The following is a 20,936-nucleotide window of genomic DNA, read 5'->3' as shown; positions in this document are numbered from 1 at the left end:
GTGATGAAATTCCGTCCAGGCGTTCCTCAGATATCGCGTTAACAAGCTTGAAAATGGCGTTGGAGAGGTCACAGTGACCTTGACCTTTGACCTTTGACCACCAAAATCTAATCAGATCATCCTTGAGCCTAAGTGAATGTTTAAGGCGAATCTGATGAAATTCCGTCCAGGCGTTCCTCAGATATCGCGTTAACAAGCTTGAAAATGGTGTTCGAGAGGTCACAGTGACCTTGACCTTTGACCTTTGACCACCAAAATCTAATCAGATCATCCTTGAGCCTAAGTGAATGTTTAAGGCGAATCTGATGAAATTCCGTCCAGGCGTTCCTTAGATATCGCGTTAACAAGCTTGAAAATGGCGTTCGAGAGGTCACAGTGACCTTGACCTTTGACCTTTGACCACCAAAATGTAATCAGATCATCCTTGAGCCTAAGTGAATGTTTAAGGCGAATCTGATGAAATTCCGTCCAGGCGTTCCTCAGATATCGCGTTAACAAGCTTGAAAATGGCGTTCGAGAGGTCACAGTGACCTTGACCTTTGACCTTTGACCACCAAAATCTAATCAGATCATCCTTGAGCCTAATTGAATGTTTAAGGTGAATGTGATGAAATTCCGTCCAGGCGTTCCTCAGATATCGCGTTAACAAGCTTGAAAATGGCGTTGGAGAGGTCACAGTGACCTTGACCTTTGACCTTTGACCACCAAAATCTAATCAGATCATCCTTGAGCCTAAGTGAATGTTTAAGGCAAATCTGATGAAATTCCGTCCAGGCGTTCCTCAGATATCGCGTTAACAAGCTTGAAAATGGTGTTCGAGAGGTCACAGTGACCTTGACCTTTGACCTTTGACCACCAAAATGTAATCAGATCATCCTTGAGCCTAAGTGAATGTTTAAGGCGAATCTGATGAAATTCCGTCCAGGCGTTCCTCAGATATCGCGTTAACAAGCTTGAAAATGGCGTTCGAGAGGTCACAGTGACCTTGACCTTTGACCTTTGACCACCAAAATCTAATCAGATCATCCTTGAGCCTAAGTGAATGTTTAAGGCGAATCTGATGAAATTCCGTCAAGGCGTTCCTCAGATATCGCGTTAACAAACATCCGTACGGACGTACGGACGGCCGGCCGTACGGACGGACAACCCGGATCCATAATGCCTTCGGCCTGGCTTCGCCGGCGGAGGCATAATAAAGTGGGTATTCAGTATGTTTGACAACCCTGGTTTAGTGCATCTGAAGCCCTGTGGGGCAGACAGCCAGCCAGCCAGCCAGCCAGCCAGAGAGACAAACAGACAGGCTGTGTTATTAACATTCATTTATTTATTCAATAACAGCATGATTAACATTCCGAATGATTATTTAGTCATTATAAACTATAATAATTAGTAAAATGGTGCAAATCTAAATATTAAATTAGTCAGTGCAAATCTCAATATAAAACAGAAAGTTTAGTTCCAAAATGAAAATCTGTCCATTTATGACTGACAGCAAAACATTAAACCAACACTTAAAACAGCTGGGAATTTTAGAAATACTGACCATCAGATTGAGATATTGATTTCCGAAGGAAACGTGTAAATCTACTATTGTTAATTCATTCTTCCTCTCTACATGATCTGAGCTCATTCAGCACTATCAGGCACATTTGGGCAAAAAACACGAATCTAAAGGCTGCTACACACCAAGAGTGATGCAAATAAACAGCAAAATTGTGATGCAAATTTTGACCCAAATGTCTGTCATAGCAACAGATGTGTCACATGACACAGACATGTTGGAAGCAAATTTCGCTCAGTCACAATATCGCTCAGCGAAACTTCGCATTTGGTATGCACAGTTGCATTGACTGGATTATACAGTTGACGTGCGATATGATTGACATGCGAATTCATCGCATGAAAAGGAAAAAAAATCCCCAGGTGTGCAAGTTCCTTAAAGGCCCCTTCCAGTCAGTTTTCCTACCTGTATAACCCTTCATGTTCTATGAAAACATTCTAATATTTGTATATTTGTACCTCATCTGATTTGCGCCAAATAATTTACATTGGTAAGAACTGAAGGCTAATAGATTGTTCCACTGCAACATCATGACTGCAGCGCTTCTGTCAAAATAGCACAATAACTTTCTCTCTTGCCTTCAATATACTCTTTGTCTGTGCAACAGCGGAGTGACCGGAAACATTTTTTTTTTTTATAGAGCTGGGGAAGCGGGGTAATATTCAAAGCAAAAACTCTGAGATTGAAGTCATAGATTTACGAGGAAAATGTTCAAATGTTATTCTCTGAGATTAAAGTGGTAAATTTATGAGAAAAACTCAGAAATTTACAAAAGTGCGGACTGTGCAACCGCTACGTTGGAATCCCACCCAGGACCTCTGTCTCTCTCTCTCCACTCTGAAATGTCAAATGAGGTGAAACAGCAAAGAAAGGGGGTCCCTTTCTCCCCTGTAGCCCCCCCCCTTTCCCAAGACTCAAATATGACGTTGAATCAGTGCGCTCCGCATACTACATAAATGAGTCTGTGCCACTTCGCAGCCCACGTTGCTGTTTTCAGGTCGGGAACAATTGAATGACTGACAGGTCGTAGCACCAATGAGAGAGTGGTTCATTTTCAAAAGTCAACAGAGTTCCTTAAGTCCTTACTGATTTGTGGCCCCAAGATTCGGTGCAACCAATCACTGGCCAAGTTTGGAGCGAGCAGTGTCCCAGACCCAAAGGGAGATCTGCAGCAATGTAGTGTCATCAGCATCACCCCTTTACCCCCTGTAGCCCCACCCTCTTAAGCCCCTGTAGCCCCGCCCCCTCTATCCCTTGACGATGAGTGAGGAGATGTTCTGCGGCAGCGTGTAGAGGATGAGGACAAGGAAGAGCGTGAGCACAGCGAGCACGACCAGGGCGATGATGTACTTCTTATACTTCCTCCAGATAAAGAACACAAAGGTCTTCATCGGGTTGATGAACCACGAGAAGGACGTTTTAGGACGACTGCAGGAGAGAGGAGGGGAGAGGAGGAGAGAGGAGAGGAGGAGGGGAGAGGAGAGGAGAGGAGGGGAGATATCCAGTGAGTAGATATATTTAGTGTGACAAAAAAAACTGACAATAAAATACAAAATCTGCCAAAAAAAAGAGGAGATAAGATATCCAGTGAGTCTGTAGTTGGGTTTCCATCCAAATGTATTACAATTTTTTTTTTGTATTACAAAAATTTCCGAAAATCGGTAAAAGAAAATACTTTACTGTACCTTACAAGTGTATTTAGTGATGCCGACAGCACTTAGTCGTATTCACATTTTATCGATGCGCCAATTTCCCATGCCAAAATTCCACTCAGGTTTTTAATGCGCAAATCGAACATGCCCATAAAACCAGGTGGATGGAAACCCACCTAATGATTGTGTGTGTGTGTGTGTGTGTGTGTGTGTGTGTGTGTGTGTGTGTGTGTGTGTGTGTGTGTGTATGTGTGTGTGTGTGTCGTACTCTGGTTTGTCCAGAGGCTCTGGTTCCTTGCGGGCCCGCCCCACCGGGTTGGACTCCGCCTCCTCTAATGTCACCAGTTGAAGCTCCGTCTCCACCTTCCCCTACACACACACACACGCACCCGCGCGCCCACACACACACACACACACACACACACACACACACACAGGCAGGCAGGGATAGTAACAGGGTTTAGTTCCATCAGCAGTGTCAGTATTAGAATTAATAAATAAGCAAAGTAAAGTAAATAAGTAAACTTTTCCGACAAGAAAATACTGTTTTTCATGATAAAAACAAACATTATAATAAACCAAATGCAGGTGATGCAGTGCAGTCATGCAGTTTGTTAAGACTTGAGATTGTTAAGACCGCCGTGTTTAACGAACAAATACAATGTGTGTCATCACGGTAACAGTGATATAAAATGTCACCAAAGCTGTGGATAATATAGTCCATTATCCATTTCATGATCCTATACTTGATTATTTGTACTGCGATTGTTTCCCTGAATGTTCGTTTTGATCCAGTTTGTTCATAAAGAAAATTCAAAGCTACCATGAGCAGGTATGTGTTGCCGCTGCTGTCGGTGAACTGGATGTCCTCAGGCTTCATGTTGCTCCTCTTGTTCTTCTTCTTCTTGCGGCCTTTCTTCTTTGCCTCCTCCTCCTCCTTTGCCTCCCTCTCCATGTCCTCCTCGCTCTTCAGGCGGGTGAGCGGCCACCTGAACATCATATGAAACCACAGAAGAAGACCAGAACCACCTGAACATCACATGAAACCACAGAAGACCAGAACCACCTGAACATCACATGAAACCACAGAAGACCAGAACCACCTGAACATCATATGAAACCACAGAAGAAGACCAGAACCACCTGAACATCACATGAAACCACAGAAGACCAGAACCACCTGAACATCACATGAAACCACAGAAGACCAGAACCACCTGAACATCATATGAAACCACAGAAGAAGACCAGAACCACCTGAACATCACATGAAACCACAGAAGAAGACCAGAACCACCTGAACATCACATGAAACCACAGAAGAAGACCAGAGCCACCTGAAACCACACAAGACCAGAACCACCTGAACATCACATGAAACCACACAAGACCAGAACCACCTGAACATCACATGAAACCACACAAGACCAGAGCCACCTGAACATCACATGAAACCACAGAAGAAGACCAGAACCACCTGAACATCACATGAAACCACACAAGACCAGAACCACCTGAACATCACATGAAACCACAGAAGAAGACCAGAACCACCTGAACATCACATGAAACCACACAAGACCAGAGCCACCTGAACATCACATGAAACCACAGAAGAAGACCAGAACCACCTGAACATCACATGAAACCACACAAGACCAGAACCACCTGAACATCACATGAAACCACACAAGACCAGAACCACCTGAACATCACATGAAACCACACAAGACCAGAGCCACCTGAACATCACATGAAACCACAGAAGAAGACCAGAACCACCTGAACATCACATGAAACCACACAAGACCAGAACCACCTGAACATCACATGAAACCACACAAGACCAGAACCACCTGAACATCACATGAAACCACACAAGACCAGAACCACCTGAACATCATATGAAACCACAGAAGACCAGAACCATCATTTCATATTATGAAACAAGGGTTCTGCTCTTCTGCCTATTGGAGCTCTTTTTTCACATGGAATCTGATATTTTGATTCTGGGCTAGCTTCCCGTTCTTATGCTCTTGTATGTCGTGGGGCGATTCACCTTTGGTTGTGTTTAGTTAGATCTAGCTAGACACATTCTCTGAGACATGCTTGTGAGTTAGGGCTGTATAAACATTCTCTGAGACATGCTTGTGAGTTAGGGCTGTATAAACATTCTCTGAGACATGCTTGTGAGTTAGGGCTGTATAAACATTCTCTGAGACATGCTTGTGAGTTAGGGCTATAAACACACAAACTTCACTTGACTCACCAGCCCTTCATCCTCTTGGAGCGGAAGATGGAGAAGCGAGGTCCGGCTCGGTCCTTCGCCATCTGGACCGAACACTTATCCGAGTCCTTGGCTGCTCGCACCATGTCGCTCAGACGCAGCTCGATAGAGCCTGCAATCAATTATTAATTTCTTTCATTAAAGCGATTTATTTTTTACTACAATATCCCCAATCAAGTCAGTCCAAGAAATTACAATTTTGCGATCACAATAATGAATGAAAATTCAACAAATCTCTGCAATATTTCTGGAGGCCTGCAATTTTTCAACATTCCCACGGCAAAAACGGCAAAACAGTTTCCTCAAGTTGCAATTTTTGCCAGTTCCCGCAATTGTACCGAAAAAACAAAAACAAAAAACCATTAGGTAGTAGTTGGGGGGGATTTCACAAAAAACTGATGTGAAATCCTGCCTATCCTAACAAGTTTGTTTGTCTGTCTGTCTGTCTGTCTGTCTGTCCGTCTGTCTGTCTGTCTGTCTGTCCGTCCGTCTGTCTGTCTCACCCAGGAAGTCGTTGGCAGCGATGCGGTCATAGTCCCAGACCTGCAGAGTCAGAACAGCCGGCTGACGAAACTCTGACTCCTCCAGAGAGAAGATGGACTCCTTCTTCTTATACACCACCTCCTTCTGCAGGGAAGAGAGGAGAGGAGGAGAGAGATCCAGTCAGTACATACTGTATATTTCAAACAGTGGTTCTCAAAGTGGGGCCCAGGGACCCCCAGGTGTCCTTGAGGGGGTTCCAGAGGGGCCCCAGCAAAAAGAGGAACAATGTATAATAATAACAATATATTTCACTATAATTTTAATGGATCTCTATCCAGCAGTCGGGGGCTGGACTGTGGCGTCCCGCAGGGGGGTGGTCTAGTGAGCTTAACATCATATATAACTGGATGTGAAAAAGTTTGACAATCACTAATTTAAATAGATAGATAGATAGATAGATAGATAGACAGATAGATAGATAGATAGATAGATAGATAGATAGATAGACAGACAGATAGATAGATAGATAGATAGATAGATAGATAGACAGATAGATAGATAGATAGATAGATAGACAGATAGATAGATAGATAGATAGATAGATAGATAGATAGATAGTGTGTGTGTTTGTATGCGAGCGTGCGTGCGTCTGTGCGTGTGTGTGTCTGTACCTCAGTAGGGAGGTAGTCGAAGCGGAAGACAAATCTCCAGTTGAAGTTTCCCTCTCCAGTCAGAGAGTTAAAATGGACGTCGGTCTCCTGCTTGTCTCCTTCAAGACCTTTTATCCACCTGCAGAGGAGAGGGGAGGAGAGGAGAGGAGAGGAGAGGAGAGGAAAGGAGAGGAGAGGAGAGGAGAGGAAAGGAAAGGAAAGGAGAGGAGAGGAGAGGAGGGGAGAGGAAAGGAGAGGAGAGGAGAGGAGAGGAAAGGAGAGGAGGGGAGAGGAGAGGAGAGGAGAGTGGTTTAGCCTCGAACCCCTAAAAATCTAATAACTAGAGTACAGAGAAGGACAGTGAATGGACACACGCTTGTAAATAGAGATTTTGTTTGTGTTTATGGTGTGTGTGTGTGTGTTGTGTGTGTGTGTGTGTGTGTGTGTGTGTGTGTGTGAACGTGTCTGTGTGTCTGTGTGTGTGTGTGTGTATGCCTGTGCATGAGTGTGTGCCTGTGTTCGCGCACACGTGTGTGTGTGTGTGCGCATGTTTGTGTGTGTGTGTGTGTATGTGTGTGTCTGACCCTTTAACATAGATGTCAGAGGAGGGGATGCCGGTGAATGGGTTGACGTCGTCCAGAAACACGTCGTCCGTGTTCCAGATGGTCACACGCAGCTCGTACCTGTCGCCACGGAAACAACACGCCTGTTACCATGGTACCAGATAACACAAACATACACGAGTAATGAATGACGATCAGAACTCTGTCAGATTAAAATATCAATAATATTGGATATAGAATATAACAAATATAGAGCAGAATAGAATCGAGCAGTCGTCGATTTTATTCTCTTTTCCTTGTCTCTTCTGTTACTCTACTAAATTCTAACTCTTTTTCCATTCTATTCTGTGCAACTCTATTCTGGTTGACGGTGTGTTGCCATGGTGACGTACTGTACGGGGAGGCGGGGCTTGATGTTTATAGGGGGCGGAGCCGGGACATCATTAGGAAACATGTCCACCCACATGTGGAGATAACCCTGCAACACACACACACACACACACACACACACACACACACACACACACACACACACACACACACACACACACACACAGACACACACAGACACACACACACACACACACACACACACACACACACACACACACACACACACACACACACACACACACACACACACACACACACACACATTTGAAATATGTATTTATGTCCACATAAATACAAGTATGCAAAGGACATAAACAGTAATAGTGCAGTCAAATGCTGGGAGTCAGTCAGTTACATGAGTGCCCAGACGGCAAATGCATACACATAAGAAACACACAGGATGATAACATGGCAGGTTGATATATATACAGTTATACTGTAATGCAAGATAGTGGTCAGTATCCACTTCATGGGTACAAAAAGCAGCGCCTCCTCCATATTGAGCGGCTGCCGATAATAGTAGATACTGAACAATATCTCGCTAACTGCTTGGCCCTTCTCTTTGGGAGACCAGCCATCTGAAGGCCTCTCACAACCAGCTTATGGACATGACCTAGGCTACCAAATATGAAAACTAGAAGTTTACACCTGTAGCCCAGCTGTGAAATGGTCTGTTCTAGCTGTTGACACACACACACACACACACACACACACACACACACACACACACACACACACACACACACACACACACACACACACACACACACACACACACACACACACCCATGAGGCGCATGTGTGTGTGTGTGTGTGTGTGTGTGTGTGTGTGTGTGTGTGTGTGTGTGTGTGTGTGTAAATAATGTTGTTACTCTTGCTATGTAAACACTGCCATCTTGCACACCCCCATCCCCAAAGGGACCACAATGGAAACTAGAATGTCTACATTTCCTAACGAAAATGTAATTGTGCTTGCTGTCCTCGCCATGCACCGCCTGGCTTCCAAAGTCCCTGCCCATGGACCTAGGGGGACTAAGTAGTTATGGGGGTGCCTATGTGAGTAAAAGGACTTTGGAGTAGAAGTACTTGGTAGGTGGGGAAGTCAGACTGGTTGTAGCCTACTAGAGAGACACAAAAGGCTGTAAATGTCCGCGACCCAATCAAAACGGCCCCGCGACGCTACCCACCAGTTGAGAAACGCTGGCCTAACGCTAGCATTAGCTCAATTAGCTTGTTGCAACTAGTCCCAAACATTGATGAACAGTGTGTCCTAACGCCAGGGGGACAAGGTGTTTGTTTTGGCTGGCTGAGGTTAGCCTATAAGGCACAGTTGTTGTGGCTAACAGCCTCCATTCACACTAGGCTATTCACACTAGGCTATCTCTTCCATTATGTTTTCAAACCCAGCTGGCTGTATAAAATGAACAACCACAAAGTGGTGACACTTACCCATGGGTTCAGTTCATTGTTTTCTGTACATGTTTCCATGCTACAGTAACACAGCAGCTTACAGAACAGACAGGCCTCCCATGGTTGGCGACAAGTGTATATCATTCTCTCTACCCAAGATGCAACACTGCTCTACCCAACATGCAACGCTGCTGCTCAGAGTTGCTCTTTAGCTCTATTTATCTGGTCAAATCTCACCGGATTCCTGTTTCCAGTACACTTTTAGCATTTGGTTTTTAACAGAGAAGAGTTGGAGCTGCTGAAAACATACAGTATGCAAATGAGAGTGAGACCATGAGTGATATACCCACTGTGATACAAGCATAGGTGTGTCTGTTGTCTGTATAATAGCGTGCGTGCGACAAGTGACAAGTGCAAGAAGGAAGGCTGGCCATAATGAGAATGAATCCGCACTTCCTGTCGCCCTTCAAAATAAAACAATTTAGAAGGGACAGGCACTGAATGCTGCTATAGCGCCCCCTAAAGGCTAAATGACAAAATACTTCTCCTATAGGCTCAGAGTACATCCCTCCACACCTGTACCAAGTTTGGTTAGCATCTGACGATTTTTGTGAAATAGGCCCCACCCACAGAAGATTGGAAGTGGATACTATCGCAACGGTGCGTTTTTTTCAAAAACTTCCAAATCAGTGTTGTGCAGGACAGTCCCCACATGATGTGTGCGTTGGTTTGGTGAAGATTGGACAAAATTTCAAGGAGAAATGGCAAAAAAACGGTTTTGGACAAAATGCAAAATGGCGGAAAATCTAGTCAGACGGAAATGGGCGTGGCCTAGTTGAGTAGATGCGGGAGGACCCAAGGAATCCAGGGAAAAAAGAATTTTGATGATAAACCCTACGGTTCAAAAGTTATGGACCAAAAGGTAAGGAGGGCCGTTATAGCGCCACCATATGGTCAATTGGTGCAATTTTTTCGGGGATAGTAAAAGACCCCTCAGTGCACCTCCCTACCAAGTTTCGTAGCTCTAGCTGTTATGGTTTCTGAATGACAGCTAATTTACTGCAAGATTTTTCCAAACCCCATGCAAGTCAATGGGGAAGAAAATGGCGCTTAATGGCGAATAGCGGCCAAACCGCTTTCACAAACCCTTAGAAAAGTCATAGCACACCTGTCCTCAATAAGACGGTCATTTTGAGCTCTGGCATGTCTATGTGGCGCAAAAATTGTGGGAGTTATTACGCGTAGAACTTTTTGGCAGATATAAGAATAATAAGTATGTGGGATTTCAAGATTGTGCCTTGCTTGTCAGCAAGCACAATAATAATATTAAGTATGTCGGACTTCAAGATTGTGCCTTGCTTGATAGCAAGCACAATAATAATATTTTGCCTATGTGTGTTCAAAGGGCTAATTCATCGACACTGGGTCAGTAATTGACAGACAATGTGTCTGTTATCATTTTGATAATAGACGTGCTAGTCATTTATCATCAAGTAAGAATACCAAACCTATGCTGGTTACAGTTTCACAAATTCTAATCATATAATTCATAGCAGCTGAAGATGAAATGGCAGCTGAAGATGAAATGGCAGCTGAAGATGAAATGGCAGCTGAAGATGAAATGGCAGCTGAAGCATAACAGAGGAGATGAAACATAACAGAGGAGATGAAACATAACAGAGGAGATGAAACATAACAGAGGAGATGAAACATAACAGAGAGGGGATGAAACATAACAGAGGAGATGAAACATAACAGAGGAGATGAAACATAACAGAGAGGGGATGAAACATAACAGAGGAGATGAAACATAACAGAGGGGATGAAACATAACAGAGGAGATGAAACATAACAGAGGAGATGAAACATAACAGAGCAGATGAAACATAACAGAGGGGATGAAACATAAAAGTGTCAAGTGTCATACAAGAAGGAAGGCTGGCCATAATGAGAATGAATCCGCACTTCCTGCCGCCCTTCAAAATAAAACAATTTAGAAGGGACAGGCACTGAATGCTGCTATAGCGCCCCCTAAAGGCTAAATGACAAAATACTTCTCCTATAGGCTCAGAGTACATCCCTCCACACCTGTACCAAGTTTGGTTAGCATCTGACGATTTTTGTGAAATAGGCCCCACCCACAGAAGATTGGAAGTGGATACTATCGCAACGGTGCGTTTTTTTCAAAAACTTCCAAATCAGTGTTGTGCAGGACAGTCCCCACATGATGTGTGCGTTGGTTTGGTGAAGATTGGACAAAATTTCAAGGAGAAATGGCAAAAAAACGGTTTTGGACAAAATGCAAAATGGCGGAAAATCTAGTCAGACGGAAATGGGCGTGGCCTAGTTGAGTAGATGCGGGAGGACCCAAGGAATCCAGGGAAAAAAGAATTTTGATGATAACCCCTACGGTTCAAAAGTTATGGACCAAAAGGTAAGGAGGGCTGTTATAGCGCCACCATATGGTCAATTGGTGCAATTTTTTCGGGGATAGTAAAAGACCCCTCAGTGCACCTCCCTACCAAGTTTCGTAGCTCTAGCTGTTATGGTTTCTGAATGACAGCTAATTTACTGCAAGATTTTGCAAGATTTTTCCAAACCCCATGCAAGTCAATGGGGAAGAAAATGGCGCTTAATGGCGAATAGCGGCCAAACCGCTTTCACAAACCCTTAGAAAAGTCATAGCACACCTGTCCTCAATAAGTCTCCTTTTCATCTGCTCCTCCGCCTTTCGTCTCCTTTTCATCTGCTCCTCCGCCTTTCGTCTCCTTTTCATCTGCTCCTCCGCCTTTCGTCTCCTTTTCATCTGCTCCTCTGCCTTTCGTCTCCTTTTCATCTGCTCCTCCGCCTTTCGTCTCCTTTTCATCTGCTCCTCCGCCTTTCGTCTCCTTTTCATCTGCTCCTCCGCCTTTCGTCTCCTTTTCATCTGCTCCTCCGCCTTTCGTCTCCTTTTCATCTGCTCCTCCGCCTTTCGTCTCCTTTTCATCTGCTCCTCCGCCTTTCGTCTCCTTTTCATCTGCTCCTCCGCCTTTCGTCTCCTTTTCATCTGCTCCTCCGTCTTTCGTCTCTTCTTCTTCTTCTTCTTCTTCTTCTTCTTCGTTTTATGCCAGTTGGCATCCTTTATGTTGCATTACCGCCTCCTTCTGGATTTATCCATCCACTGTTTCCCTACATTCTCCAATCCCTCTGGTTAGTCCCTGTCCCGGGGGGCACTACAGCCAGCATTGTAAATCCTTGTTGCAAGGCACTTAGCACATTATTTGTGTGTGTGTGTGTGTGTGTGCATGCACGCGCACGTGTGTGTGTGTGTGTGTGTGTGTGTGTGTGCGTGCATGCAAGGATGTGGGTGTGTGTGTGTGTGTGTGTAGTTGGCAGGATATTATTTTATCGTCCAGTGGAGCAGAAATATGGGAGCCGGTTGGAGGCCAATGCCGCTGGGTGAAATTTAGAAGAGCTGTGCCGGTTCCTACGGTTCAAAAGTTATGGACCAAAAGGTAAGGAGGGCTGTTATAGCGCCACCATATGGTCAATTGGTGCAATTTTTTCGGGGATAGTAAAAGACCCCTCAGTGCACCTCCCTACCAAGTTTCGTAGCTCTAGCTGTTATGGTTTCTGAATGACAGCTAATTTACTGCAAGATTTTGCAAGATTTTTCCAAACCCCATGCAAGTCAATGGGGAAGAAAATGGCGCTTAATGGCGAATAGCGGCCAAACCGCTTTCACAAACCCTTAGAGAAGTCATAGCACACCTGTCCTCAATAAGACGGTCATTTTGAGCTCTGGCATGTCTATGTGGCGCAAAAATTGTGGGAGTTATTACGCGTAGAACTTTTTGGCAGATATAAGAATAATAAGTATGTGGGATTTCAAGATTGTGCCTTGCTTGTCAGCAAGCACAATAATAATATTAAGTATGTCGGACTTCAAGATTGTGCCTTGCTTGTCAGCAAGCACAATAATAATATTTTGCCTATGTGTGTTCAAAGGGCTAATTCATCGACACTGGGTCAGTAATTGACAGACAATGTGTCTGTTATCATTTTGATAATAGACGTGCTAGTCATTTATCATCAAGTAAGAATACCAAACCTATGCTGGTTACAGTTTCACAAATTCTAATCATATAATTCATAGCAGCTGAAGATGAAATGGCAGCTGAAGATGAAATGGCAGCTGAAGATGAAATGGCAGCTGAAGATGAAATGGCAGCTGAAGATGAAATGGCAGCTGAAGATGAAATGGCAGCTGAAGCATAACAGAGGAGATGAAACATAACAGAGGAGATGAAACATAACAGAGGAGATGAAACATAACAGAGGAGATGAAACATAACAGAGAGGGGATGAAACATAACAGAGGAGATGAAACATAACAGAGGAGATGAAACATAACAGAGAGGGGATGAAACATAACAGAGGAGATGAAACATAACAGAGGAGATGAAACATAACAGAGCAGATGAAACATAACAGAGGGGATGAAACATAACAGAGGAGATGAAACATAACAGAGGGGATGAAACATAACAGAGGAGATGAAACATAACAGAGGAGATGAAACATAACAGAGGAGATGAAACATAACAGAGCAGATGAAACATAACAGAGGAGATGAAACATAACAGAGGAGATGAAACATAACAGAGGAGATGAAACATAACAGAGCAGATGAAACATAACAGAGGGGATGAAACATAAAAGTGTCAAGTGTCATACAAGAAGGAAGGCTGGCCATAATGAGAATTAATCTGCACTTCCTGCCGCCCTTCAAAATAAAACAATTTAGAAGGGACAGGCACTGAATGCTGCTATAGCGCCCCCTAAAGGCTAAATGACAAAATACTTCTCCTATAGGCTCAAAGTACATCCCTCCACACCTGTACCAAGTTTGGTTAGCATCTGACGATTTTTGTGAAATAGGCCCCACCCACAGAAGATTGGAAGTGGATACTATCGCAACGGTGCGTTTTTTTCAAAAACTTCCAAATCAGTGTTGTGCAGGACAGTCCCCACATGATGTGTGCGTTGGTTTGGTGAAGATTGGACAAAATTTCAAGGAGAAATGGCAAAAAAACGGTTTTGGAAAAAATGCAAAATGGCGGAAAATCTAGTCAGACGGAAATGGGCGTGGCCTAGTTGAGTAGATGCGGGAGGACCCAAGGAATCCAGGGAAAAAAGAATTTTGATGATAAACCCTACGGTTCAAAAGTTATGGACCAAAAGGTAAGGAGGGCTGTTATAGCGCCACCATATGGTCAATTGGTGCAATTTTTTCGGGGATAGTAAAAGACCCCTCAGTGCACCTCCCTACCAAGTTTCGTAGCTCTAGCTGTTATGGTTTCTGAATGACAGCTAATTTACTGCAAGATTTTGCAAGATTTTTCCAAACCCCATGCAAGTCAATGGGGAAGAAAATGGCGCTTAATGGCGAATAGCGGCCAAACCGCTTTCACAAACCCTTAGAAAAGTCATAGCACACCTGTCCTCAATAAGACGGTCATTTTGAGCTCTGGCATGTCTATGTGGCGCAAAAATTGTGGGAGTTATTACGCGTAGAACTTTTTGGCAGATATAAGAATAATAAGTATGTGGGATTTCAAGATTGTGCCTTGCTTGTCAGCAAGCACAATAATAATATTAAGTATGTCGGACTTCAAGATTGTGCCTTGCTTGTCAGCAAGCACAATAATAATATTTTGCCTATGTGTGTTCAAAGGGCTAATTCATCGACACTGGGTCAGTAATTGACAGACAATGTGTCTGTTATCATTTTGATAATAGACGTGCTAGTCATTTATCATCAAGTAAGAATACCAAACCTATGCTGGTTACAGTTTCACAAATTCTAATCATATAATTCATAGCAGCTGAAGATGAAATGGCAGCTGAAGATGAAATGGCAGCTGAAGATGAAATGGCAGCTGAAGATGAAATGGCAGCTGAAGATGAAATGGCAGCTGAAGCATAACAGAGGAGATGAAACATAACAGAGGAGATGAAACATAACAGAGGAGATGAAACATAACAGAGGAGATGAAACATAACAGAGAGGGGATGAAACATAACAGAGGAGATGAAACATAACAGAGGAGATGAAACATAACAGAGAGGGGATGAAACATAACAGAGGAGATGAAACATAACAGAGGAGATGAAACATAACAGAGCAGATGAAACATAACAGAGGGGATGAAACATAACAGAGGAGATGAAACATAACAGAGGAGATGAAACATAACAGAGCAGATGAAACATAACAGAGGGGATGAAACATAAAAGTGTCAAGTGTCATACAAGAAGGAAGGCTGGCCATAATGAGAATGAATCCGCACTTCCTGCCGCCCTTCAAAATAAAACAATTTAGAAGGGACAGGCACTGAATGCTGCTATAGCGCCCCCTAAAGGCTAAATGACAAAATACTTCTCCTATAGGCTCAGAGTACATCCCTCCACACCTGTACCAAGTTTGGTTAGCATCTGACGATTTTTGTGAAATAGGCCCCACCCACAGAAGATTGGAAGTGGATACTATCGCAACGGTGCGTTTTTTTCAAAAACTTCCAAATCAGTGTTGTGCAGGACAGGACCCAAGGAATCCAGGGAAAAAATAATTTTGATGATAAACCCTACGGTTCAAAAGTTATGGACCAAAAGGCTCCTCCTCCGTCTTTCGTCTCCTTTTCATCTGCTCCTCCTCCGTCTTTCGTCTCCTTTTCATCTGCTCCTCCTCCGTCTTTCGTCTCCTTTTCATCTGCTCCTCCTCCGTCTTTCGTCTCCTTTTCATCTGCTCCTCCTCCGTCTTTCGTCTCCTTTTCATCTGCTCCTCCTCCGTCTTTCGTCTCCTTTTCATCTGCTCCTCCTCCGTCTTTCGTCTCCTTTTCATCTGCTCCTCCTCCGTCTTTCGTCTCCTTTTCATCTGCTCCTCCTCCGTCTTTCGTCTCCTTTTCATCTGCTCCTCCTCCGTCTTTCGTCTCCTTTTCCTCTTCGTATAATATAATATTCTTATAAACAAAAGTTTAAATGCTGAATTACATTATTTTATGTGTGGTGGCATAGCGCCACCATATGGTCAATTGGTGCAATTTTTTCGGGGATAGTAAAAGACCCCTCAGTGCACCTCCCTACCAAGTTTCGTAGCTCTAGCTGTTATGGTTTCTGAATGACAGCTAATTTACTGCAAGATTTTGCAAGATTTTTCCAAACCCCATGCAAGTCAATGGGGAAGAAAATGGCGCTTAATGGCGAATAGCGGCCAAACCGCTTTCACAAACCCTTAGAAAAGTCATAGCACACCTGTCCTCAATAAGACGGTCATTTTGAGCTCTGGCATGTCTATGTGGCGCAAAAATTGTGGGAGTTATTACGCATAGAACTTTTTGGCAGATATAAGAATAATAAGTATGTGGGATTTCAAGATTGTGCCTTGCTTGTCAGCAAGCACAATAATAATATTAAGTATGTCGGACTTCAAGATTGTGCCTTGCTTGTCAGCAAGCACAATAATAATATTTTGCCTATGTGTGTTCAAAGGGCTAATTCATCGACACTGGGTCAGTAATTGACAGACAATGTGTCTGTAATCATTTTGATAATAGACGTGCTAGTCATTTATCATCAAGTAAGAATACCAAACCTATGCTGGTTACAGTTTCACAAATTCTAATCATATAATTCATAGCAGCTGAAGATGAAATGGCAGCTGAAGATGAAATGGCAGCTGAAGATGAAATGGCAGCTGAAGATGAAATGGCAGCTGAAGCATAACAGAGGAGATGAAACATAACAGAGGAGATGAAACATAACAGAGGAGATGAAACATAACAGAGGAGATGAAACATAACAGAGAGGGGATGAAACATAACAGAGGAGATGAAACATAACAGAGGAGATGAAACATAACAGAGAGGGGATGAAACATAACAGAGGAGATGAAACATAACAGAGGAGATGAAACATAACAGAGCAGATGAAACATAACAGAGGGGATGAAACATAACAGAGGAGATGAAACATAACAGAGGAGATGAAACATAACAGAGCAGATGAAACATAACAGAGGGGATGAAACATAAAAGTGTCAAGTGTCATACAAGAAGGAAGGCTGGCCATAATGAGAATGAATCCGCACTTCCTGCCGCCCTTCAAAATAGAACAATTTAGAAGGGACAGGCACTGAATGCTGCTATAGCGCCCCCTAAAGGCTAAATGACAAAATACTTCTCCTATAGGCTCAGAGTACATCCCTCCACACCTGTACCAAGTTTGGTTAGCATCTGACGATTTTTGTGAAATAGGCCCCACCCACAGAAGATTGGAAGTGGATACTATCGCAACGGTGCGTTTTTTTCAAAAACTTCCAAATCAGTGTTGTGCAGGACAGTCCCCACATGATGTGTGCGTTGGTTTGGTGAAGATTGGACAAAATTTCAAGGAGAAATGGCAAAAAAACGGTTTTGGACAAAATGCAAAATGGCGGAAAATCTAGTCAGACGGAAATGGGCGTGGCCTAGTTGAGTAGATGCGGGAGGACCCAAGGAATCCAGTGAAAAAAGAATTTTGATGATAAACCCTACGGTTCAAAAGTTATGGACCAAAAGGTAAGGAGGGCTGTTATAGCGCCACCATATGGTCAATTGGTGCAATTTTTTCGGGGATAGTAAAAGACCTCTCCGTGCACCTCCCCACCAAGTTTGGTAGCTGTAGCGGTTATGCTTTCTGAATTACAGCTAATTTACTGCAAGATTTTGCAAGATTTTTTGAAACCCCATGCAAGTCAATGGGGAAAAAAATGGCGCTTAATGGCGAATTGCGGCCAAACCGCTTTCACAAACCCTTAGCAAAGTCATAGCATACATGTCCTCAATGAGCCGGTCATTTTGAGGTCTGGCATGTCTATGTGGCGCAAAAATTGTGGGAGTTATTACGCGCCAAACTTTTTGGCAGATAGAATAACAAGTATGTGGGATTTTAAGATTGTGCCTTGCTTGTCAGCAAGCACAATAATAAGCATCTGGGTTTTATTGTGTTATCCTGTTTGCAGAGCTGCTGTACTTTTAAAACGAAAAGAAGTCAAATAAAATCATTCGTTCATTCATCCATACCTGGGGCAGGCCTGGTTTGGTCTGGTTCAGCAGGGACCTGACCTCCACATGTTCGGGGACCAGAGGTACGGCTCCGGGCAGGAACTCGTTCATCTCTCCCCAGCGCCGCAGCACGCTGAGCGCCGCATGCTCCTCAAGCTCCGCCGCCTCCTCCGGGCTCCGCTGGTTCTTCTTCAGCAGGTCTGAACACATGTTAAAGGGATAGCTCGGATTAATTGAAGCTAGGTGGAAAGTAACTAATTACAAGTACTCAAATTACTGTAACTGAGTACCTTCTTTGTTTGTGTTTTTAAAATCAGTAATTTTCCTCTTACTTAAGTAAATTCTGTTTGAAGTAATGTACTTTGTTACATTTTAAATTGCTTCAATTATAGAGTAAAATGAATCCAAATTTCCCCCCAGTTTTCTATGAACTGCGCACCAGAAACTGTCCAATCTGTTGGCCCTCACTAACTGCCAGTGTTGTCATCTTGTTTGCAAGGACAGTAGTTACTGGCTTCTAAAAAAGTCACTAAATGTCACCAGATGACATTATGCTAATGTGCATACTGCATATAGCCTATACCTACAGTCCCCACTCGCAACAGAGGGAGGGGGGCTGCGCACTACTGTAGGAAATACACTGAATACCTTATACAACCCCACTTCAAATAATCCAAACTATCCATTTTAAGACCAGTATTAGTAGTAGTAGCAGTTCAAAACACTTGCAGTTACGGAAGCCATGAGAGGCAAAAAGGTGGTGAAAAAAGGTTTTGTCAGGCTCATTTTTGTGTTTGTTGTCATGTTTTCTTCCACCTGTCTCTCTGCTTGTCTGTCTACCTGTCTGTCTGCCCCTCCTACCTTCAGGTGTGGCGTCAGGTGGGATCTTGAACAGCTTGTTGAGGACTTTGACCTCGGACGTGCGGTATTCTGGAGAGGGAATGCCATTCTTCCGACACAGTTCATCCAAGATGGCCGACGGCTTCTTCGCATCTCGCCACTTATTGTAGCCATCGCTGCAGACAGACAGACAGGTTGAGAGACAGATATTACAGGTATGACATAGTACTATACATATACAGTACATAACTTATTGTAGTGAGAACACTTGTGTTCATATTGGGAGACATTCCCTCAGTCTTGAACGCACCCCTGCAGGACTTAGGTTGACTCCTCCCTAGCCCAACCCCCCTAATTAGTGACAGTATTTAAGAAACCTGTGGCATCATGGCCGTCTCTCTCTGCCTGGTTGCCATGCTGTGTGGGTTTCACTGCTCTTACTCTGAGGTAGGTGATGAAATCCCAAGGTTTTCAATCCTTTGTTGTTTATCCAGTGACTGACTCTATTTGTGTCACAGTCCCCTGTGTTCATCTACCTGGCCGTACTGGTGTCTGCTAGGCCTGACTTGATGTATCTTCCTTGAGGTATGTTTGCCAACTGTCACCATACATGTGAAGTGTATTGGCACTGCAACTGACCCTTGTATTTTGTCTTTTAGTTCCTGTCTACCCGTTTGTGTTGTGGATTGTAACCTGAGTCCTAAGACGATACACTTTGTGTCCAGGTAATGGTCACTGAGGTATAATGTATATACCTGAGGTAATGGTGACGTGGCAGACCTGGCTAATGTGTGGTTTTGTATTTTAGGTCTTAATCAGCTGCTGTTTTGCCTTATTATTACTGTTTTAGCTTTGTTCAGTTTTACCATCACCTGAGTCCCATTTGTATTGGGAAATTGGTTTTAGATTGAACCAACTGGCTTTAACTTTTGTACTTTGATTTTTATTGCTTCTTTTAATTGATTATCCCCCCCCCTTAGTGGAGCATTGGCTGGCGGCGGTGGAGGCTAGGCACTCTAGTGTGGTCCCCTTCACCGGATTGTAGTGTTAAGCGCACTGGGACACCATATATTTCACCTGTTTGCAGTGATTGCCGTTTGCTGTGAGTACACGAGTGGTGGGTAAGTTGTGGCACTCCTGGAACACACCCTTATGTAGGCTGCCTCCCCACTGCTGGTCTTCGCCCACATTCCCCCTCCCTCCTTTTGTAGTTTGGTTTTTAAGTATTGGAAGTGTTACTAAAAAGAAGTAATCTACTGTTATCTAAACTATTGTAATAAACCTATTGCTAAACATTTATAAACATTGAGATTTTCTCTACTAACCTATTTCCTCCACAGACACTTCCAGTCATCATTCATTCAATAAATTTACATTTACTTTTGGAACCACGTCTCTGTCTTGCTTTAAGGTGTTGAACTTGTGTAGCCTATGAGACTTGTATTTCATTTAGCCTAGGTTTTCATCTTATAGTTCCTGGGGTGAAATTCCCCAGGTGGCGTTGTCGGGTCATTTATATCTTCTGGTTTATTTACACCACCACCTTGCCACATCTGGCGTTAGTCGGCAGGATCCCTGTAAAAGCAGAGACGTGTGTTCTTTTTTTGTTTTTCTCTACCAGTTGGTTCATTAATGAATGTTTAGCAGTTTGTATATTTGAATGTTTATGGTATAGGCAAAACAGCAGCTGGTCCTGCACATCGGGAACTCCAAGCAACAGGCCTGTTCTAACCTCTCCTGCTCTTGTCCTCCCCTTCACCATGGCTGAGCTGGAACAGCTAAAAGACTTGGTCACTCAACTGCAAGCCGAAAACAGACTGCTGCGGGATGCAGCACCTGGTACTAGTGCTGCATCAAGTAACTCTACCCACCAGCCCCTCCCCTCTAGCGCTCCAGTAATCGAGCGACTGGTCCATGTCCCAAGAGACAGAAAATGTCCCATGTTTAGAGGTAAGACTGGGCTAAGCATTGTAGAGTGGGTGGAGGAAGTCCAATCTTGTATGCGTGCCCGCCA

General features: G+C 43.7%; 1 protein-coding gene across 1 annotated transcript in view; it reads right to left on the bottom strand.

The window, feature by feature from the left end:
* Window positions 1-2,808: 2,808 nt before the first annotated feature.
* Window positions 2,809-20,936, bottom strand: part of fer1l4 (fer-1 like family member 4) — a gene marked incomplete at both ends in the record, with an annotated part of 61,937 nt that continues 43,809 nt past the window's right edge. The window contains 10 exons of the mRNA XM_083639768.1: window positions 2,809-2,989; window positions 3,482-3,582; window positions 4,037-4,202; window positions 5,483-5,612; window positions 6,004-6,127; window positions 6,655-6,772; window positions 7,218-7,316; window positions 7,589-7,674; window positions 18,101-18,282; window positions 18,944-19,098. Coding sequence (XP_083495894.1) covers window positions 2,809-2,989; window positions 3,482-3,582; window positions 4,037-4,202; window positions 5,483-5,612; window positions 6,004-6,127; window positions 6,655-6,772; window positions 7,218-7,316; window positions 7,589-7,674; window positions 18,101-18,282; window positions 18,944-19,098 — 1,342 coding nt within the window. The remainder of the gene's footprint in view (window positions 2,990-3,481; window positions 3,583-4,036; window positions 4,203-5,482; window positions 5,613-6,003; window positions 6,128-6,654; window positions 6,773-7,217; window positions 7,317-7,588; window positions 7,675-18,100; window positions 18,283-18,943; window positions 19,099-20,936) is intronic.

The sequence above is a fragment of the Poromitra crassiceps genome (genome assembly GCF_964638095.1).
Source record: "Poromitra crassiceps genome assembly, chromosome: 7".
Classification (NCBI taxonomy): Eukaryota; Metazoa; Chordata; class Actinopteri; order Beryciformes; family Melamphaidae; genus Poromitra; species Poromitra crassiceps.
This window is presented reverse-complemented; position numbering and strand designations above follow the sequence as displayed.